The 20,890-nt window shown below is 42.0% G+C and overlaps 1 protein-coding gene across 1 annotated transcript; it reads left to right on the forward strand.

Annotated features, from left to right (window-relative positions):
• Positions 1-218: 218 nt before the first annotated feature.
• LOC307029507 (uncharacterized protein) lies at positions 219-5,764 on the forward strand. Its single transcript, XM_079665592.1, has 2 exons — positions 219-369; positions 463-5,764. The coding sequence occupies exon 2, from the start codon at positions 1,185-1,187 to the stop codon at positions 5,220-5,222; it is 4,038 nt and encodes a 1,345-aa protein (XP_079521718.1). The 5' UTR covers positions 219-369; positions 463-1,184; the 3' UTR covers positions 5,223-5,764.
• Positions 5,765-20,890: the final 15,126 nt, after the last annotated feature.

The raw sequence follows: 20,890 nt of genomic DNA on the forward strand, positions 1-20,890 counted from the left end.
GATAATCCATAATCTTCAGTGTGGTTATCTATGAATCTTCCAAAACTTCCAAATATCTTGTCCTGGACATAGTTTCTACATAAACTGTGCAACAGTACAGTAGGCCCACACAAACTGCAGAACACTGGTGCTTTGGGAAGACAAATGATTTAATTCCCATTTAAACTCAGGAGACTAAATACGAACGTGTGTGTGTGTGTGTGTGCTGTAAACTCATGTTTGTGCTGAGTGTATGAGGGTTCAATTAATGGGGTTCAGTTTATGTGTGTGATACTGTAAATCTGGGTGGAGCTTCACAGGGTTTATTGATGTGTAGAGGGGATACATAAATGAACGTCATTGAGATTGAGGAATCAGGAGAGGCCACTAGTAAGTGTGATTATTATATTGAATTTGATTTAAGTTGTATGGGATATGTGTGATCCTAATTGTTGTATTGTTGTTGTCCTTTTTTCTTCTAAGGTTAACAACCTATTTGGATTTGATTAAATTATCAAACCTAGGAGTTGTTTCCGTCCATCTTGATTCCACCCATACTGTCGGGAGATAGACAGTACAGTTGTTAACTACCCGCATCGGGAGGAATAAAGGTTTCAACCGATGGCGAGAGACAGCTAGGAAGATAGACTACAGCAACGGTCGGCGGGAAGTGAATGCCCGAGGCTAGCAAAGCTAGCAAGGACCGTCGAAGCTAGCGGAGCGGAGCTAACGAAGCTAGCGGAGCTAACGAAGCTAGCGAAGCTAGCGGAGCTCGCGAAGCACCGAGGGACGCCGGTCCGCAAGTAGAGCTGACGACCGGACGACAAGGAAACCCCGTGGTCGCAACGGTCGGCGGAAAGGGAAGGCCCGAGGCTAGCAAAGCTAGCGGAGCTAACGTGGTCGGAACACGTGAGTGGCAAGGCTATTTTCGGCGCTATCTAGCCAAAGAAGCTAGCGGTAGCATAGCAAAGACGAAGCAGTAGCTAGACAGCAGACTGAAGGTTGCCAGGAAACAAAGCTAACCAGCAAGAAGACAATAACTAGCTAGCTAGCACACTGAAGGGTGCTAGCATACAAAACCAAGCTAGCTATCCAAGTCAAAGACACCAAGCTATTGGCTAGAAAACGAAGCCAACCAGCTAGGTATCCAGCTAGCTAGCCAGGATAAGACAGATTGAGCTAAACTCAGCCTTAAATTCAGAGAGATGATTAAGGGGGAGGAAACAGTGAAGCATCTGAAAGACCTGCGGACGAGGGCGAAGGTGGCTCTAGGTCGTAAGGTGAACTCAGTAACAAAGATGGTGAACACTATGTCAGAGGAGGAGTTGATGAAAGAATATGGTGAAGTCCACAAGGCCGCCACCAAAGTCACAGAGGCCAACAGTGAATACCTGATGAAATTAATTCTGAATGCTGATAGCGACGAGGACCAAGTATCAGAAGAGCTGAGGGCAGACGTGGAAAAGACGGATGGAGAAACCAGCCAAAGGCTTGAAGAGATCAGTGAAGTGATTAAAGCAAACCTTTGGTCTAGGCATGGAGAAAGGAAAGTGATGTTTGCTGTCGGGGAAGCTGAAAAGGTCTATGAGGAGGCAGAAGCGACACAAATTGACCTAGTAAGCTATGAGAGTTACGAAAAGCAGCTAAATAATTTAGAAATACTCATTAAGGAATTAAAAGAAGTGCACAGCACCTGGAGGGGATGGGGTCCTGAGACTGCTAAAACAGATGTGGAAGAGATAGTGCGCCAGCTGGAGACAAGGAAAAATGCACTCAAGCGTCAAAAGGAAGCTGAGTTTAACAAAGCACGCGGTGCAGCAGAGTTGGCACGCACCGCAGCAGAGGATGAGCGCGCCCAGTTCGCCCTGGCTCAGCTAAGACAAGACCAGGCCCAACGCTCTAAATTGGCCGAGGCTCAGATTGCAGCAGAAGAAGCACGGTTTGAACTCATGAAAGCGCAGCACAAAGCAGTGGAAGAGGCGCACACTACTGGCGTGGCAGGCACGGGACCCAGAGACAACCCGATGGGAGCGATATCAAAGATACGACTCAAGCCGGTAAGCCTTCCCAAGTTCAGTGGCAGTATGAGGGAGTTTCACCGCTGGAAAAAGGACTGGGAATCTTTGCAGAAGCAGGGAGAACCGTCCGGGTCGCCTGAAGTCAAGAAGTTCCAGCTTCTAGACAGCATGGAAGAGAAAGTAAAAAAGGATGTCACATTGGCCAGCTACAGTACAGTCGAAGACATGTTCAGAGTACTGGAGAACCGTTACGGGAACAGGTCCACGATTGCACTGCAGATCGTCGCAGAACTGGAGAAGATACCAGCTGTGAAAGGAGACCAGCCGAGGAAGGTGATAGACCTCATCCAAGCTGTGGAAAAGGCTTTGGCAGACCTCACAGACCTCGGGAACCCTGGAGCCATCAACCACCCGCTGATGATTAGGTCTATAGAAAGCAAGCTGCCCGACCAGGTGAAGCGAGAGTGGGTCATCTTCAAGGCTAAGCCCGAAAACGGTGTCACCCCAGTCAACCATTTCAATGCGCTTCTGAAGTTCCTGAAGGAGCAAGAAGAAATTCTAGAGAGCTTGGAACAACTGAAAATAACAGAGACATCTGAAAAAATGGAAAAGCCGCAAAACAGGTTCGAGAGGAAGTATGCCTACACAAAAGCCACCAGAAGGGACACTCCAGAAGGGGAGTGCGTCGTGTGTGGAGAGGAGAAACACAATAACAAATTATTCTTCTGCAAGAAGTTCAAGGGGTTTGGCTTGGCTGAGAGAAAGACTGCTGTGAAGAAGGTAGGAGCATGCCGCGTTTGTCTTGGATGTCACGACGTGGTAGAAGAGTGCACAGACAGGTTCCTCTGCAACAGGGAAGACTGCCAAGAGGGAACCTCCTCGGACCACCACTACCTCCTCTGTCCAAAATGGGAACAGCTACCAAAGGGGAAACTTGGAAAAGGCAGTGAGAGGGTAAGGGAGCTAACAGAAGAACAAAAGCTAGCCTTGTCCAAATGTTCCCCAGAGGCGGCGGCGGAGATCATGAAAGCTTTCAGTAACAGCAACAAGACTTCAGTGACAAGGAGCGCTAGGAAGGATGAAGGTGGACTTCTGGAAGAAAATAGACTGACCGAGCACCCTGTCATCATGATGCTTTTGGAAGTCACTGCCAACGCGGGGCAAAAGATCGGAGCTCTGATTGACCTCGCATCAGACACCAACTACATCACTCATGCAGCGGCTGACAGGCTCGGTCTGAGCAGAGAAGAAGTCACTCTGATTGTGCATGGAGTTGGAGGAATGACCGTGACAGTCAAGACGAAGAGGTACCTCCTGCGAGTAAGAGTCAAGACCCCCAAAGGTACTGTGAGGGCTCACAAGCTGGTTTGTTATGGCCTGGAGGAGATCGCTAAAGTGCATCGGAGTGTCAGACCTGAACAGCTAAAGAGGTTCTTTCCGGAGGTTGCAACGGAGGAACTGAAGAGACCAGACCATGTCGAGCTTCTCATCAGTCACAGAGAGGGGAGACTCGCTCCACAAAGACTGAGGATAGTTGGAGACCTCGTCTTATGGGAGGGCCCACTGGGTAAAACCGTGGGCGGAGCACATCCCAGTCTGTTCGAGGATGTAAAAGTGGCAATGCACCAGTCTGAGACGCACTTCGCTCGCTCGATGAGGACAGCTGCAGTGGGGTACAGAGAAGTAGTTGAGAGTCCTGAGATTCTGAGGGAAGAGGAGACCAAGAGCCTGACTCAGGAAGTAAAGGCAGAGACCAGGAATACAACTGCAACAAGGAGAGAAGTTCTCGAGCGGTGGAAGTGGGACAGCATCGGTGCGGCCTGTGAACCCAGGTGTGGTGGGTGTCGCTGCGGGACATGCCAGCCAGGAGGAAAGGAAATGACCCTGGCAGAAGAAAGGGAGCTGGAAGTGATTAAAGAGGGGCTGTCCTACATGGCCAAAGATGAACACTGCCTGACTCCGCACTGGGACGCATCTTACCCATGGACCGAGGACCCAGCCTCACTTCCAAACAACAGAAGAGGAGTGGAGGCCACCTTCCTGAAAACAGAGAAGCAGCTCAGGAAGGAAACTGAGTGGCAGTCCGCCTACAAAGGTCAGATTCACGAGATGGTGGAGAGAGGCGCGGCAGTAAAACTCACCACGGAGATGATAGACGGCTGGAGAGGACCAGTGTGGTACGTGAGCCACATGGTCGCGCCGAACCCCCACTCAGTGACGACACCAGTGAGACTGGTCTGGAACAGCAGTCAACAGTTCAGGAGGGTCAGCATGAACGACCTTCTGCTTAAGGGGCCGGATGTGCTGAACCCCATCAGATCGGTCTTACTCCGATTCAGGGCGGGAGAGCATGCAGTCCTAGGAGACATCCGAAAGATGTACAACTCAGTCTGGCTAAAAGAGCGCGAAGTCCACCTGCACAGGTTCCTCTGGAGAGACACCCCAGAAGAGGACATCGGTGAGTACGCCATCACCAGGGTAAATATTGGCGACCGACCCGCTGGGTGCATCGCACAGTTGGCAATGAGGGAGACTGCTCGGCTGCCCAGGTTCGCGCATATGGTGGAAGAACGCAGGGTCCTGGAGGAGGACAGTTATGTGGACGATATCTTAACATCCCACAATGACCAAAAGAGACTGGAGGAAATCACAGAGGGGGTAGAAGAGATCCTGAGCGCCGGAGGCTTCTCCCTCAAACCATGGGTCAGGTCAGGCCAAAGTGGGAGGCAGAGGACTGCAGAGCAGGTCCAAGCTGGAGCAGTAGCAGACTGGTGGTGGATCCCAGGGCCACTTAACATCGCCGACATCGTAACAAAAGGAGCAACTCCTGAAGACCTGGGAGAGGGCTCAGAGTGGCAGAGGGGACCAGAGTTCCTGGTGAGGCCGCTAGAAGAATGGCCCATGAAGTCGGCCGCTGAGGTGGCAACTGGTGCCAGAGAAAGTGTGGGCAAGCTTCAAAGAAAAGCATTCTCGGCAATACTCACCAGAGCCCAGTCAACCAAAACCCCTATCCCTGACGACACCAGTGGAAAGGACGCAGAGGCTGAGGAGTCCCTAGTTAAGGTTGGTGGATCCCCAGAAACCTCCGAAAGGGAAGAAGCTTCAGTCTTGACAGAGAGAAGACCGGAAGGAAAGTTTCGAAGCATTGCTGTTGTGAACCTGGTAAAACCAGAGAGGTTCAGCAGTCTGGCTAGGCTATGTGGAGTGGTCGCATGGGTCCGGTGAGCTGCAGAGAAATGGCTGACTAGAAGAGGCCGAGCGACGGGTCAAGCAAAGTGGGAGGCAAGAGTCCTGGACAAAAGAAAAGGCAAACCTGTGCCTCTGCGGGGGGACCTGGCTTCGGGGTCGTGGAAGATTCCGAAGTAGAGAACTAAGGAGAAGAACCTCCTCAGACACCACCACCAGAGCAAGGTTATTTAGGTTGGTGGCCTCCTTGGGTCATCCGACCAGGGTGCCAAGTGGGAGGTGTGCTGTAAACTCATGTTTGTGCTGGGTGTATGAGGGTTCAATTAATGGGGTTCAGTTTATGTGTGTGATACTGTAAATCTGGGTGGAGCTTCACAGGGTTTATTGATGTGTAGAGGGGATACATAAATGAACGTCATTGAGATTGAGGAATCAGGAGAGGCCACTAGTAAGTGTGATTATTATATTGAATTTGATTTAAGTTGTATGGGATATGTGTGATCCTAATTGTTGTATTGTTGTTGTCCTTTTTTCTTCTAAGGTTAACAACCTATTTGGATTTGATTAAATTATCAAACCTAGGAGTTGTTTCCGTCCATCTTGATTCCACCCATACTGTCGGGAGATAGACAGTACAGTGTGTGTGTGTGTGTGTGTGTGTGTGTGTGTGTGTGTGTGTGTGTGTGTGTGTGTGTGTGTGTGTGTGTGTGTGTGTGTGTGTGTGTGTGTGTGTGTGTGTGTGTGTGTCATACTTACCAACCCTCCCGATTTTCGCGGGAGACTCCCGATTTCATTGCCCTCTCCCAGTTTCCTCCCGGGGTCATATTTCTTCCGCATTTCTCCCGATTTCTGACAAATACACATTTACTCACGACTGTTTCCACTCTGACTTTAATACAGCTACACCATTGTTTGGTTTCCATGGTAACGCGTCTCGTTAGTAGCGCGCGCAACTCAAAGTTTACAACTACAATAAGCATGCTGTTAATCTACAGCTCCGGCGATCCACTAGCACCCGTCTCCACCTGCAGACGCAGCCATCCTCATCAACTACTATAGCGTCACCTTGGATACGAGTCCAAACAACTCACAGACGGCATCGGGCGCTGAAATTGCCGCCCTGTGAGCATCAGATCTGACGACGCTGATTGGCTGAAATTATGTTTCGGCGGCATAGTTTACAGATAGCAACAGTCAGCTTGTTGGCTGCAGCTGCTCTGGCTGAGGACTCCTTTCTACCGCCCGGACGAGAGAGGGTAATGATACACGCTGCGGCCAGGCAGGAAACATGTGACTTATCAGTAACTTTAGACATCGTAAAACAATTTTAAACGAGACTTTATTGTAGATTATACATTTTACTGATACCAACTATATAATATTTACTTTGTTCATTAAAAATAAAAATAAAATGTTTTAATCTTTTTTAAATATATTTTTTATTTATAAATTTTTAATGACAATCAAACATGTGGGAAGAGGGGGGGCGGCGCCCCTAGTGTCCCTATGGGCCGGCCGCCACTGATAGATTTTATGTTTTTGTTTATTTAGCCATTAGCTTTTGCTCTTGACAAAAGCTACTCTTCCTGGGGTCCGACACTTAAAACAATACAACAATATTCAAGACATAAGTCTTGACATCATTAACAACATCACCAACATCATCAACAATCTCCAACATTAAGATTGAACATTTGACGTCTAGAGGAACTTGCGTTAGACATTGTGTGCCTCACTTTATCCCAACAAATCACAGCCTCCTCATTCCTTTCTATGAGACTAACCTTATGTAAGAGTTTCAAATGGTATCGGACCTTTTATTGTTTTCATTAATGCATTAAAAAGAGGCAAAATGCAGCGACCAGTAGTCGACCAGGCGCACAGCATCAGTTATGAAAGAGTTACGTTTATGAGTTAGGGAAATCACATCCAACATCTTTTTATAATTTGTTCTTATTATTCATGTAATATATGCATTTTCCTTCCTTGTGTTCACAAGGAACACAAGGAAGGAAAAGCTACAAAAAAACAAAAAAAATGTTGTTCTTGCTTAAGTTCAGATTTTAGCAGTTTGTTTCGAATATGTATTTATTAGGGCCGAGACTCGATTAAAAAAATGTATCTAATTAATTACAGGCTTTGTAATTAATTAATCGCATTTTTAATCACATATAAATATTTGACCTGAGAACAGTGAGAAGCAATTTTTTTCACATGGATTTTAGTATACCATTGAATAATGACTGAATACATAAGCTTAAGCAACAAAACATTGTTTATTTTTTTCAAGGTGGTCCTTAACCAAGACCAACAGAAAAGTGCAATTTTTGCCATAAAGTGTAGCAATAGCATATTTAGGAATATAGTACATTTCAGAGATTCAGGTAGCCTATAGGTAGGTAGACCTTCTGTAAACTATAACATTTTATTTTTAAGTAAAACACAATACTTTCAAGTACATTCAGAACATTGGAAACCCTGACTATTAGAAAACATCTCTCTGTTGCTTCAGAGGCCATAATAGACTTTGTTGATTTACCAACAGTTGATTTAAAAAATCTAATACATTTCAGTCCAACTCTCTCAATAACCTTAAACAATAAACAGTTCAACATAAAGTGCCAGTTGCACCAACAACATAATAAATAGTTCAACATAAAGTGTACTGTACCATTTCAAATAAAATAAAAAAAGTGCCAGTGATTGACCTCAATCCCTCCTATTCTTCCAATATCCTGATGAAAAATAAAACCTCTCTGTTGCATAGGCCACTGTTTGATCAACGCGAATTGGGTGTGGGTCCTTGTACTCGGAGTCGGGCTAACGTCCACGCTAGCTTCCACGCTAGCTGCTATATGTTTTGCATTGAGGTGGTACTTGAGGCTTGATGTGCTGCGGTGATATGCAAATTCCTTTTTGCATAATTTGCAAACAACCGTGCTCTTATCGACGCTTCCATCCGTCCGTTTTTTAAAACAAAATGTCCCATCCACGGGGCCAACCAAAGCGGTCTCATCAGCTTCTTCGTTCATGTTTGACTATTGTTCACTGTGGTTTGTTGTTGTTTGAAGTCATGAACGTTAGTTGGTGCTCCAGTATAATCGGTACCCCTGAAACTCATCCAGTGAGAAACGTTCCGCGGTGCAAAAATAAGTGCGATTAAAATGCGTTAATTTTTTTAACGCGTTAATTTTTGTGTAATTAATTAATCTTAATTAACGCGTTAAAGTCCCGGCCCTAGTATTTATATATAGATGTTTCAACTATACAGAGCTTTAGCAACGCTGTATCTAATTATGATCATGCTAATAAAGCTATTGGATTGAATTGGCTGATGGTTGTAACGTAACAAAATGTAACCTTTTCACATCGTTTTGGTTTGACATTGGAAACAAACAACGTAAATTACGCACCTGGACTACATCAGCAAAAAATACAAGTCTATGTTGACTTTAGGTTTCATGGGGGATTCAAGCTACGGGTCACTCTGCTTATGTTAGTTACAATAACTCAACTTTGACTATAGGTTATACGTGGGACTTTAAATACTTAACCACGCTTTGCGCACATCGGCTACTGCAAAAAAAATCAATGTTGACTTTCGGTTTCATACAAGACACAAATAACAGAGTTCTTCGGCTCCCATCACAATTACTGCAGCTGCTAAAGGTCACCGCCTTCTAGTAAGGTATTTATTTATAGCATGCCCTTTCTCACCCATATCAATGAGGCTTTTAATGGACATTTAATGGGCTGACATCATCTGTAGTGGGAGTGCCAACGGAAGGGTAAAGAGGACACTCAGTTCACGGGGGAAGGGTCGAAGCTCGTCATCACACCAACTGCTCAGCTCTATAACAAGTTTTTTATTAAAAACCACAACAACAATCTAATTTCCCCGATCTACAGATTAGCACAGTTAGATTGCTATCATCCACGAACATATCTGGCAGTCCTTTGAACATGGAGGTAGCGTCTGCCGTTAAAGACATGAGATCTAGTCCCTGAAATAACAGGTTAATCGCACCTCCTTACGCTCAGTCCTGTCCAAACTGAGTCATCTAATACAGAACAATGTGTGTCCGAACGTGTTCTGGAACAAAAACCCAACCACAGTGTTCTCTCAGAGCTTTCCAATGGTTGGTGAACTGTGAGTTACATAAAAAGCCATGTTTATAAATGTAAAATTAACTATAGTAATAGAAGCTTTACAGATAATTACATACAAAAAAAGGACCAAATGTTCTGTACGTAGCACTTACAAAGGATTTGGCTTCAATTAAAGCTAATGCAGTAGCACTTATGTGGTTGGGTTTGTAGTGCACCTGCAGGATTGTAGCTTTTGAGTTTGTTTCTTCATGATAGATTGCATTTATTGTTAGTCACGTTGGATATAAATGGAATGTAATCATAGGGTTGTTTTCTTTCAAATCAAACAGGACATAAACGTAGGCAACGTCCAATCTAAAAACAGCGGATACTCTTATAAAAGCAAAACAGTTTTCATGGTTTCCTGGAACATCGCCGGCCCTAAGGGACTACCAGGTTTGTTACTGTTGTCATTAAAAGTTTTGATTAAAAAAAAGAAGGCAAGATTGAAAAGCCTGTTGACTGCAAATGGACAGATTGTGAGCAACATAATATATGCTTCTGATAATAAGCATGCAGACAGGACAGAGGAAGATGGGAAAAAACATGATTATATTTTTTTTCGGAACAATCTAGCGCTTGTGATTGATATTTTAAAAGGAAACCAAAGACTTGAATGCAGATTGGGACCAAGGCAATAATTCTGAGGCGTGAGCTGATAAACAATCGTCCCTGAAAAAGAAAAAGGAAGAAAGACAGATTACACACGGCATCAAAGATATATCAATGTCCTATTTTTGTTCAGCTCTCATTGGCTTGGTGTGTTTATGTAAGGTTATCAACCACTGTGGAAGCAAGTTGATATGAAACAAGAATTTGAAAGATATATATAAAGGCAAGGATCTGTTTTACCTGTCTAAATGATTTTCCTTGGAATATTTCTAGAATTGTTAATCAATCGACTCCAAACCCAAACAAACTTTGTATTTTTGTCTGTGACTTTTGCAAATGACCTAAACTAAATTATTTACTCCCTGGATTCTGTAAACTAAGAGGCATTATTCACATTAACAACAGGCATTAGTGTATCGGCCCTCAAAGTGGGCAGTGTGGGCTGGGTTTATAATACAAAAAATGCATCTGCCATAGAGAGCCGAAGCCCCTCCCTTTCCGGTGATCCACCATGGGACAAAAAATATGTATTGAAGTCAATGGCGAGAGAGAAATGATCTTTTGATCCCGTTTGAATAGTGCCACGAATTACACATATGATGATTGTCAATTTAAAAGATAATTTTTCACAGCCTTATATTTCAACAGTTTTACGACAAACAGTGACTTTTTTTACTTGGAAATTATTTTTTAAGATTGACAATCATCATATGTGTAATTCGTGGCACAATTCAAACGGGATCGAAAGATAATTTGTCTCTCGCCATTGACTTCAATACATATTTTTTCAGAAATAAGGTCCCATGGAGGATATCCGGACATGAGGGACTTCAGCTCTCTATAGTTCACACATGAGGTACTTCCTGTCAAAAAGACTGTAAGGCAATGGTTTTTGATGGTGTTTTTGACAGTAAATACTCAGTATGTACCCACTGGTGAATTTAGAACCATCAGTTGCTAACAAATGCCTAAATGAGACAACTTAACTACATCACGTCCAACATTAGCCGCCTTTAGCTTAACGGTGGTGACGTGAAGTCATGTGACCTTGCTGTAGTTCCTTTATAGCCCAACATTAGCCTCCTTTAGCCTAGCAGTGGTGACGTGAAGTCATGTGACCTTGCTGTAGTTCCTTTATAGCCCAACATTAGCCTCCTTTAGCCTAGCAGTGGTGACGTGAGGTCATGTGACCGTGCTGTAGTTCCTTTATAGCCCAACATTAGCCTCCTTTAGCTTAGCGGTGGTGACGTGAAGTCATGTGACCTTGCTGTAGTTCCTTTATAGCCCAACATTAGCCTCCTTTAGCCTAGCAGTGGTGACGTGAGGTCATGTGACCGTGCTGTAGTTCCTTTATAGCCCAACATTAGCCTCCTTTAGCTTAGCGGTGGTGACGTGAAGTCATGTGACCGTGCTGTAGTTCCTTTATAGCCCAACATTAGCCTCCTTTAGCTTAGCGGTGGTGACGTGAAGTCATGTGACCGTGCTGTAGTTCCTTTATAGCCCAACATTAGCCTCCTTTAGCCTAGCAGTGGTGACGTGAGGTCATGTGACCGTGCTGTAGTTCCTTTATAGCCCAACATTAGCCTCCTTTAGCTTAGCGGTGGTGACGTGAAGTCATGTGACCGGGCTGTAGTTCCTTTATAGCCCAACATTAGCCACCTTTAGCTTAGCGGTGGTGACGTCAAGTCATGTGACCGTGCTGTAGTTCCTTTATAGCCCAACATTAGCCGCCTTTAGCTTAGCGGTGGTGACGTGAAGTCATGTGACCGTGCTGTAGTTCCTTTATAGCCCAACATTAGCCGCCTTTAGCTTAGCGGTGGTGACGTGAAGTCATGTGACCGTGCTGTAGTTCCTTTATATCCCAACATTAGCCGCCTTTAGCTTAGCGGTGGTGACATGAAGTCATGTGACCTTGCTGTTGTTCCTTTATAGCAGTGGTCGCCAACCAGTCGATCGCGATCGACCGGTCGATCGCGAGTGTGGTGCGGGTAGATCGCAGACCGTTAAAAAAAAAAGTAACAAAAGAAAGAAAAATTAAATTAAGATAATGTTTGAAAAATACGTTTTTAGATGTAAACCTATCATCCACCACCCCGTTAGCAGGTGCCCCTTGATTAACGTATATTTGAGACACTTCAATAATATAATACATTAACCGTGCTTTACGTGAACCTCATCATGACACAAGAGACAACGGCAGGACTGTAATTTCCCGTGTTCACTGAACGCAACAGAGGCAAGACACCACACCAATCAGAGAGTTGCATGGAAATACACGTGTGCTTGTGTCATTCAAACTCGGCTCTGTGTGTGTGTGTGGCAATAGCGCATTTAGTGTGATAGAGAGAGGGAGAGAGGGACGGAGAGAGGGAGAGAGAGGGACCGGTGCTAGCGGGGACCGTGATGTTAGCATCTGGTTAGCTATCTGCACTAACTAACTAACGGACATAAGGAGCTGTTACCACAACAAGCTGGAGGAGAGTCCTCTCCTGTCAGACTGAGGGGCTCAGGTGAGCTAAAGGACTCTCTGAGTGTTTAGAACGGTTTTGTCACAAATTATTCAAAAGATTATTTCCGCAGCACACCTTCATATGATCATTATAGTTATACAAACAATAAGAGAATACATGAAAAACAGGTATGAAATAGCCTACTATACAGTATGTCAGTAAAACAAGAATACAGTTTAAAAGGGGAGTGATTTGTAAAATATCCATAAAGAAAAAGAAAATCTGTTTACAGTTCTGTTTCATATGGGTGCTGAGAGAGGTATCCATAGATCTCTTCATGTTGCTCTCAAAGTGCACCAGATTGATGCTTTCAACTTCAATATTTAAAAAAAAATCTTCCCGGGGGAGCATCCCCCCGGACCCCCCTAGAGGAGGTGAGGACCCCCTAGAGGAGGTGAGGTCCGCCCCCCAATAGCACTTTACCCCTGCCTATATGCCGTGAGCTGATTATGGAGCCTTCATTGTAACAGTAATTCAGATGCAATTAGCCAGATATAAAAGGCCTCAAATTGGAAGCATTGCCTGGGCCGTCTTTTTCACTCAATTCTGCAATAGGTAGATCTCACCTTTCACCTAGGCCGAGGTCTGCGATCTTGGGCTTAAAAAGGTTGGTAACCACTGCTTTATAGCATTATAACCAATATGACTTTTCAAGCTACAACCTGGCCCGGGTAAACAAATGCATTGGTTCTTAATTTTGATAACACTTGATTAAATTATTAGAGTTTAGTAAATCCCCAATCAATTACTTGCTCAAGTTTTTCATCAGTCTGAAAGTCCTTTTCACTCGCTCCAGGTTTGTCTGGCTCAGGGAGAGACGTTCTTACTCATCAATATTCAGAGTAAAGACATCCAGCGCTGGCGCAACATTAATTTTTAATTTGAGTGATGATCCCTGTAAGAGAATTATCTCTCTGAGTCCTGGAAAGATTTCTGAAATCCGAATGGAGCGAGGCGTTCCTGGCAGAGTCTCTGTAGCGATCAGACTGAATCCCTCAGGATGTACACCATCAGATATTCATGATGTTTGATGGATCCACGACTCGCTGAGAGATGAAGGGCTGAGATTTGGTGGATTTTGAGGAAGAACTCTCAACATGCCATGTCTGCTTTAAATGATTGATACTGGGCATTTCTATGAATATCATTCAACAGACAGCGAGGGGTCTGAAAATACCTTTTTTTATATATTTTAGATCACTTTTCTTGAAAAACAGTTCATGGTAAAAGTATCTACAAACTGCTGTGTGCTTTAGGAGGGATTTCCTAAAGCTCAGAAGAAGGGAAATATATATTGGTAAAACCAACAATCATATTTAATGTGCTTTTCGATTTTGTGGCGATAGATTTGGGGATGCCATTACCTGCTTTAAAGAGTCCTCTCCTGCTGATGTTCAGGTGTATATCAGTGTGTAGTGTCTCTACTTTAAAGAGTCCTCTCCTGCTGATGTTCAGGTGTATATCAGTATGTAGTGACTCTACTTTAAAGAGTCCTCTCCTGCTGATGTTCAGGTTTATATCAGTATGTAGTGTCTCTACTTTAAAGAGTCCTCTCCTGCTGATGTTCAGGAGTATATCAGTATGTAGTGTCTCTACTTTAAAGAGTCCTCTCCTGCTGATGTTCAGGTGTATATCAGTATGTAGTGTCTCTACTTTAAAGAGTCCTCTCCTGCTGATGTTCAGGTGTATATCAGTATGTAGTGTCTCTACTTTAAAGAGTCCTCTCCTGCTGATGTTCAGGAGTATATCAGTATGTAGTGTCTCTACTTTAAAGAGTCATCTCCTGCTGATGTTCAGGTGTATATCAGTATGTAGTGTCTCTACTTTAAAGAGTCCTCTCCTGCTGATGTTCAGGTGTATATCAGTATGTAGTGTCTCTACTTTAAAGAGTCCTCTCCTGCTGATGTTCAGGTGTATATCAGTATGTAGTGTCTCTACTTTAAAGAGTCCTCTCCTGCTGATGTTCAGGTGTATATCAGTATGTAGTGTCTCTACTTTAAAGAGTCCTCTCCTGCTGATGTTCAGGTGTATATCAGTATGTAGTGTCTCTACTTTAAAGAGTCCTCTCCTGCTGATGTTCAGGAGTATATCAGTATGTAGTGTCTCTACTTTAAAGAGTCCTCTCCTGCTGATGTTCAGGTGTATATCAGTATGTAGTGTCTCTACTTTAAAGAGTCCTCTCCTGCTGATGTTCAGGTGTATATCAGTGTGTAGTGTCTCTACTTTAAAGAGTCCTCTCCTGCTGATGTTCAGGTGTATATCAGTATGTAGTGACTCTACTTTAAAGAGTCCTCTCCTGCTGATGTTCAGGTTTATATCAGTATGTAGTGTCTCTACTTTAAAGAGTCCTCTCCTGCTGATGTTCAGGTGTATATCAGTATGTAGTGTCTCTACTTTAAAGAGTGCTCTCCTGCTGATGTTCAGGTGTATATCAGTATGCAGTGTCTCTACTTTAAAGAGTCCTCTCCTGCTGATGTTCAGGAGTATATCAGTATGTAGTGTCTCTACTTTAAAGAGTCCTCTCCTGCTGATGTTCAGGTGTATATCAGTATGTAGTGTCTCTACTTTAAAGAGTCCTCTCCTGCTGATGTTCAGGTGTATATCAGTATGTAGTGTCTCTACTTTAAAGAGTCCTCTCCTGCTGATGTTCAGGAGTATATCAGTATGTAGTGTCTCTACTTTAAAGAGTCCTCTCCTGCTGATGTTCAAGTGTATATCAGTATGTAGTGTCTCTACTTTAAAGAGTCCTCTCCTGCTGATGTTCAGGTGTATATCAGTATGTAGTGTCTCTACTTTAAAGAGTCCTCTCCTGCTGATGTTCAAGTGTATATCAGTATGTAGTGTCTCTACTTTAAAGAGTCCTCTTCTGCTGATGTTCAGGTGTATATCAGTATGTAGTGTCTCTACTTTAAAGAGTCCTCTCCTGCTGATGTTCAGGTGTATATCAGTATGTAGTGTCTCTACTTTAAAGAGTCCTCTCCTGCTGATGTTCAAGTGTATATCAGTATGTAGTGTCTCTACTTTAAAGAGTCCTCTTCTGCTGATGTTCAGGTGTATATCAGTATGTAGTGTCTCTACTTTAAAGAGTCCTCTCCTGCTGATGTTCAGGTGTATATCAGTATGTAGTGTCTCTACTTTAAAGAGTCCTCTCCTGTTGATGTTCAGGTGTACATCAGTATTTAGTGTCTCTACTGTGACATGTATCCATGCTTTAATGTTCAAAAGTCTGGGTTATTTAAGTGTGGTATTTGTTTTTAATAATCTTAATTAAGTGACATTTTTTGTGTATTTCTTCCAAATGTAGAAGTATAAAAACTACATGTGAAATAGGAGTCAGTTAACTTGTATTTGTGTTACGAACATTACTTTGATAAGCAACTTTTCAACTGACACGGACATCCCTGTACTAAAAATGATTCGATAATTAACCCATCCTGACTTGTTGTGGTTCTATATTCACTTATTTTCAGCCACAGCCGGAGGAAACCTTCCTGATGAAAATGCAGAAGCAGTAAAAACACAAAGCGTGTGTTGAGAGCTGCTGACACCACCAACCTAAAAACACCAGAAACAGGATGAGTCAGGATCTCCCACAATGCAGCTGAACAGGGGAGATATAAAGGAAATAAAAGATTTCTGACAGCTTGGGGGCCGATACAAGAGCCTCATGAGACAAATGTGTGTTTTGTACGGAAACTCCTGGCTTGTGGTTCAATTGTTGGTGCCAGTTTTTAAACACCCTGAGGAACCAGAGCAGTGAAGATTTCTGCAGCTTCGTTTGGTGTCGCCCCGTCACGCTCAGAAAACACAGGGGTCAGCAGAGAGCACTCCACACAAAATGTGTCGTGACTGTGTTTATCTGCTGATTATAATGAGAACAAATTGAGCGTGAGTGTGTGTGTGTGTGTGTGTGTGTGTGTGTGTGTGTGTGTGTGTGTGTGTGTGTGTGTGTGTGTGTGTGTGTGTGTGTGTGTGTGTGTGTGTGTGTGTGTGTGTGTGTGTGTGATGGAGCGCCGGGTCGTTACGGTAATGCTCGGCCCTGTGGGGTCAGTAAACAGCTACACACACACACACACACACACACACACACACACACACACACACACACACACACACACACACACACACACACACACACACACACTGCAAACTTAATTAATGCAGCAATGTGAGTGTTTAAATGTGGCATTTATACATGTGGCAGCCAGACAGAAAACCCACACACAGATAAACACACAGATAAACACACAGATTTAGACACGGTTATACACATGTACACACAGATAAACACACATACACAGATATACACATATAGATATACAGTACACATAGACAAGGATATAAACACATACACGTGTACACACACACAAACACACCTACACACATATATACCCATAGACACGGATATATACATACACACATATATACACCCATATAAACAGATATACACACACGTACACACAGATACACATGTACACACACACAAACACACCTACACACATATATACCCATAGACACGGATATACACATACCACATATATACACCCATATACACAGATATACACACACGTACACACAGATACATATACACACATGGGATTTTAGCCTTTGCAGACCATGCACAGAAACCTCTATAAGACAATATGCGAAAGGGAAAACCCCCCAAAAATGAATAGGGGCCCTTTAAGTAAAGTATTTGAGTACTTTTTCCACTGCTGTAAATACCCCAGATTAAATATGGAGGAGATATATCCAAAACGAAGTGATGCTCTGAACACACAATGAACTGCTTTTGCTCAAGCACAGACTGACTTCCTGCGTGAAGTATGATTCAAAACTAACTGGATTGTTGTCGACATTTAGAAGCTCTAGAAGATTGTCACAACTAGCCTCAGCAGAACAAATACAACAGCACTGCAAAGCCTGTTTAGGAAGAGCTTCAGTCTGGATGCATGTTTCAAAGTGTGTGAACAAAGAGCCTGAAGCAGTAACAGTTTAGCGTTAGCGAATTAGCTACTGTCCTTATCGAACACATGGCTGAATCATGTTTAATCCTCTTTAATGTGCCTTTAAATGTAAATATTGTTACGTTTGCAGCGCTCGTGTTCCTTGTTTGCACCTGTCGGCCGCCAATACAATTAATTATTATTAATATTATTACAGCAGGGGTGTCAAACTCATATTATTTCAGGTCAGCCAAATGTGACCTCATGTGGGCCAGATCAGTAAAATCATAGCATAATAACCCGTAAATAACAACATCTCCAAATCATTCCTCTTTGTTTTGAGGCAAAAACATTACATTCTGGAAATGTTCACATTTAATGAACTGTCTTTTTACAATTTGAATTATCTAACATTCATTTCCACATCTGTGTCATCCTGCTCACTGGAACTGACAGACTACACCATACAAACTAAAGTAGGATCTATTAAAGAAGAATGTTATTCCGCTGCCTCGTAAATATACAACATTTATACATACAAATACATAAAAGTTGTGAAAATTTCAGTTAAGATCTTCATTTTTTCCAACAATTCATTCCCCGGCCCGGTTTGGATCGTCTAGCGGGAAGTGTTTTGCCCACGGACCGTATGTTTGACACACCTGCACTACAGTGTCTGTTCTTGAAACTGCAAAAAATACTTAGTAAACCTTCCACGAACAGTAGTACTCTGTTACTGTACTTAAGTACATTTCTCTGGTATCAGTACTTTACTCCAGTACTTATTTTTCCGACACATTTTTACTTTGACTTCTTACATGTTGAACACAAATACCTGTACTTTCTACTTCTTACATGTTGAACTCAAATACCTGTACTTTCTACTTCTTACATTTTAAACTCAAATACCTGTACTTTCTACTTCTTACATGTTGAACTCAAATACCTGTACTTTCTACTTCTTACATGTTGAACTCAAATACCTGTACTTTCTACTTCTTACATGTTGAACTCAAATACCTGTACTTTCTACTTCTTACATGTTGAACACAAATACCTGTACTTTCTACTTCTCACATGTTGAACTCAAATACCTGTACTTTCTACTTCTCACATGTTGAACTCAAATACCTGTACTTTGTACTTCTAACATGTTGAACACAAATACCTGTACTTTGTACTTCTAACATGTTGAACACAAATACCTGTACTTTGTACTTCTAACATGTTGAACACAAATACCTGTACTTTGTACTTCTTATATGTTGAACTCAAATACCTGTACTTTCTACTTCTTACATGTTGAACTCAAATACCTGTACTTTCTACTTCTTACATTTTAAACACAAATACCTGTACTTTGTACTTCTTACATGTTGAACACAAATACCTGTACTTTCTACTTCTTACATGTTGAACTCAAATACCTGTACTTTCTACTTCTTACATTTTAAACACAAATACCTGTACTTTGTACTTCTTACATGTTGAACTCAAATACCTGTACTTTCTACTTCTTACATTTTAAACTCAAATACCTGTACTTTCTACTTCTTACATGTTGAACTCAAATACCTGTACTTTCTACTTCTTACATGTTGAACTCAAATACCTGTACTTTGTACTTCTTACATTTTGAACTCAAATACCTGTACTTTGTACTTCTAACATGTTGAACACAAATACCTGTACTTTGTACTTCTAACATGTTGAACACAAATACCTGTACTTTGTACTTCTAACATGTTGAACACAAATACCTGTACTTTGTACTTCTTATATGTTGAACTCAAATACCTGTACTTTCTACTTCTTACATGTTGAACTCAAATACCTGTACTTTCTACTTCTTACATTTTAAACACAAATACCTGTACTTTGTACTTCTTACATGTTGAACACAAATACCTGTACTTTCTACTTCTTACATGTTGAACTCAAATACCTGTACTTTCTACTTCTTACATTTTAAACACAAATACCTGTACTTTGTACTTCTTATATGTTGAACTCAAATACCTGTACTTTCTACTTCTTACATTTTAAACTCAAATACCTGTACTTTCTACTTCTTACATGTTGAACACAAATACCTGTACTTTCTACTTCTTACATGTTGAACACAAATACCTGTACTTTCTACTTCTCACATGTTGAACACAAATACCTGTACTTTCTACTTCTTACATGTTGAACTCAAATACCTGTACTTTGTACTTCTAACATGTTGAACACAAATACCTGTACTTTCTACTTCTTACATGTTGAACACAAATACCTGTACTTTCTACTTCTTACATGTTGAACCCAAATACCTGTACTTTCTACTTCTTACATTTTAAACTCAAATACCTGTACTTTGTACTTCTTACATGTTGAACACAAATACCTGTACTTTCTACTTCTTACATTTTAAACACAAATACCTGTACTTTGTACTTCTTACATGTTGAACTCAAATACCTGTACTTTCTACTTCTTACATTTTAAACACAAATACCTGTACTTTGTACTTCTTACATGTTGAACTCAAATACCTGTACTTTCTACTTCTTACATTTTAAACTCAAATACCTGTACTTTCTACTTCTTACATGTTGAACACAAATACCTGTACTTTCTACTTCTTACATGTTGAACACAAATACCTGTACTTTCTACTTCTCACATGTTGAACACAAATACCTGTACTTTCTACTTCTAACATGTTGAACACAAATACCTGTACTTTCTACTTCTTACATGTTGAACTCAAATACCTGTACTTTCTACTTCTTACATGTTGAACTCAAATACCTGTACTTTGTACTTCTAACATGTTGAACACAAATACCTGTACTTTCTACTTCTTACATGTTGAACACAAATACCTGTACTTTCTACTTCTTACATGTTGAACCCAAATACCTGTACTTTCTACTTCTTACATGTTGAACACAAATACCTGTACTTTCTACTTCTTACATGTTGAACACAAATACCTGTACTTTCTACTTCTTACATGTTGAACACAAATACCTGTACTTTCTACTTCTCTCATTTTCCAAACAGGCTGGTTCCTTTAGTCTGAATGTGTGTTTGGTGGCGTGATCATTATTATTTAGAGTCATTGCGTGCCTATTGATTTGAACACGATCCGTGTATCCATCATTTCCTGGTCTTCTCTAAAGAAGAGGGACCAATGGAAACGTTGTCATGTTGCCGTTGTTCAGCATGGAAACATTCATTAGCTAACAATGACATTATTGTTCTATTAATATAAAGGGAGGTCAGGTACTCTTTAAAACAGCTGCTATTTATGGGTACTTTTAATTAAGTACATTTCCAAGCCCATACTTCTTTACTTTTACTTGAGCACTGGCGAGCCGTCAGGGCCCTCTAGGCCCTCACCTAAGATATTCTAGAAAATAATATTTAAAAACATTAAAAAAAGAAAAATTAAAATATTTTTTTTGTTGGATTTTTCATTAGTTTTACCAAAAATAACTTG

Source organism: Notothenia rossii, assembly GCF_949606895.1.
Source record: "Notothenia rossii genome assembly, chromosome: 2".
Taxonomy (NCBI): Eukaryota; Metazoa; Chordata; class Actinopteri; order Perciformes; family Nototheniidae; genus Notothenia; species Notothenia rossii.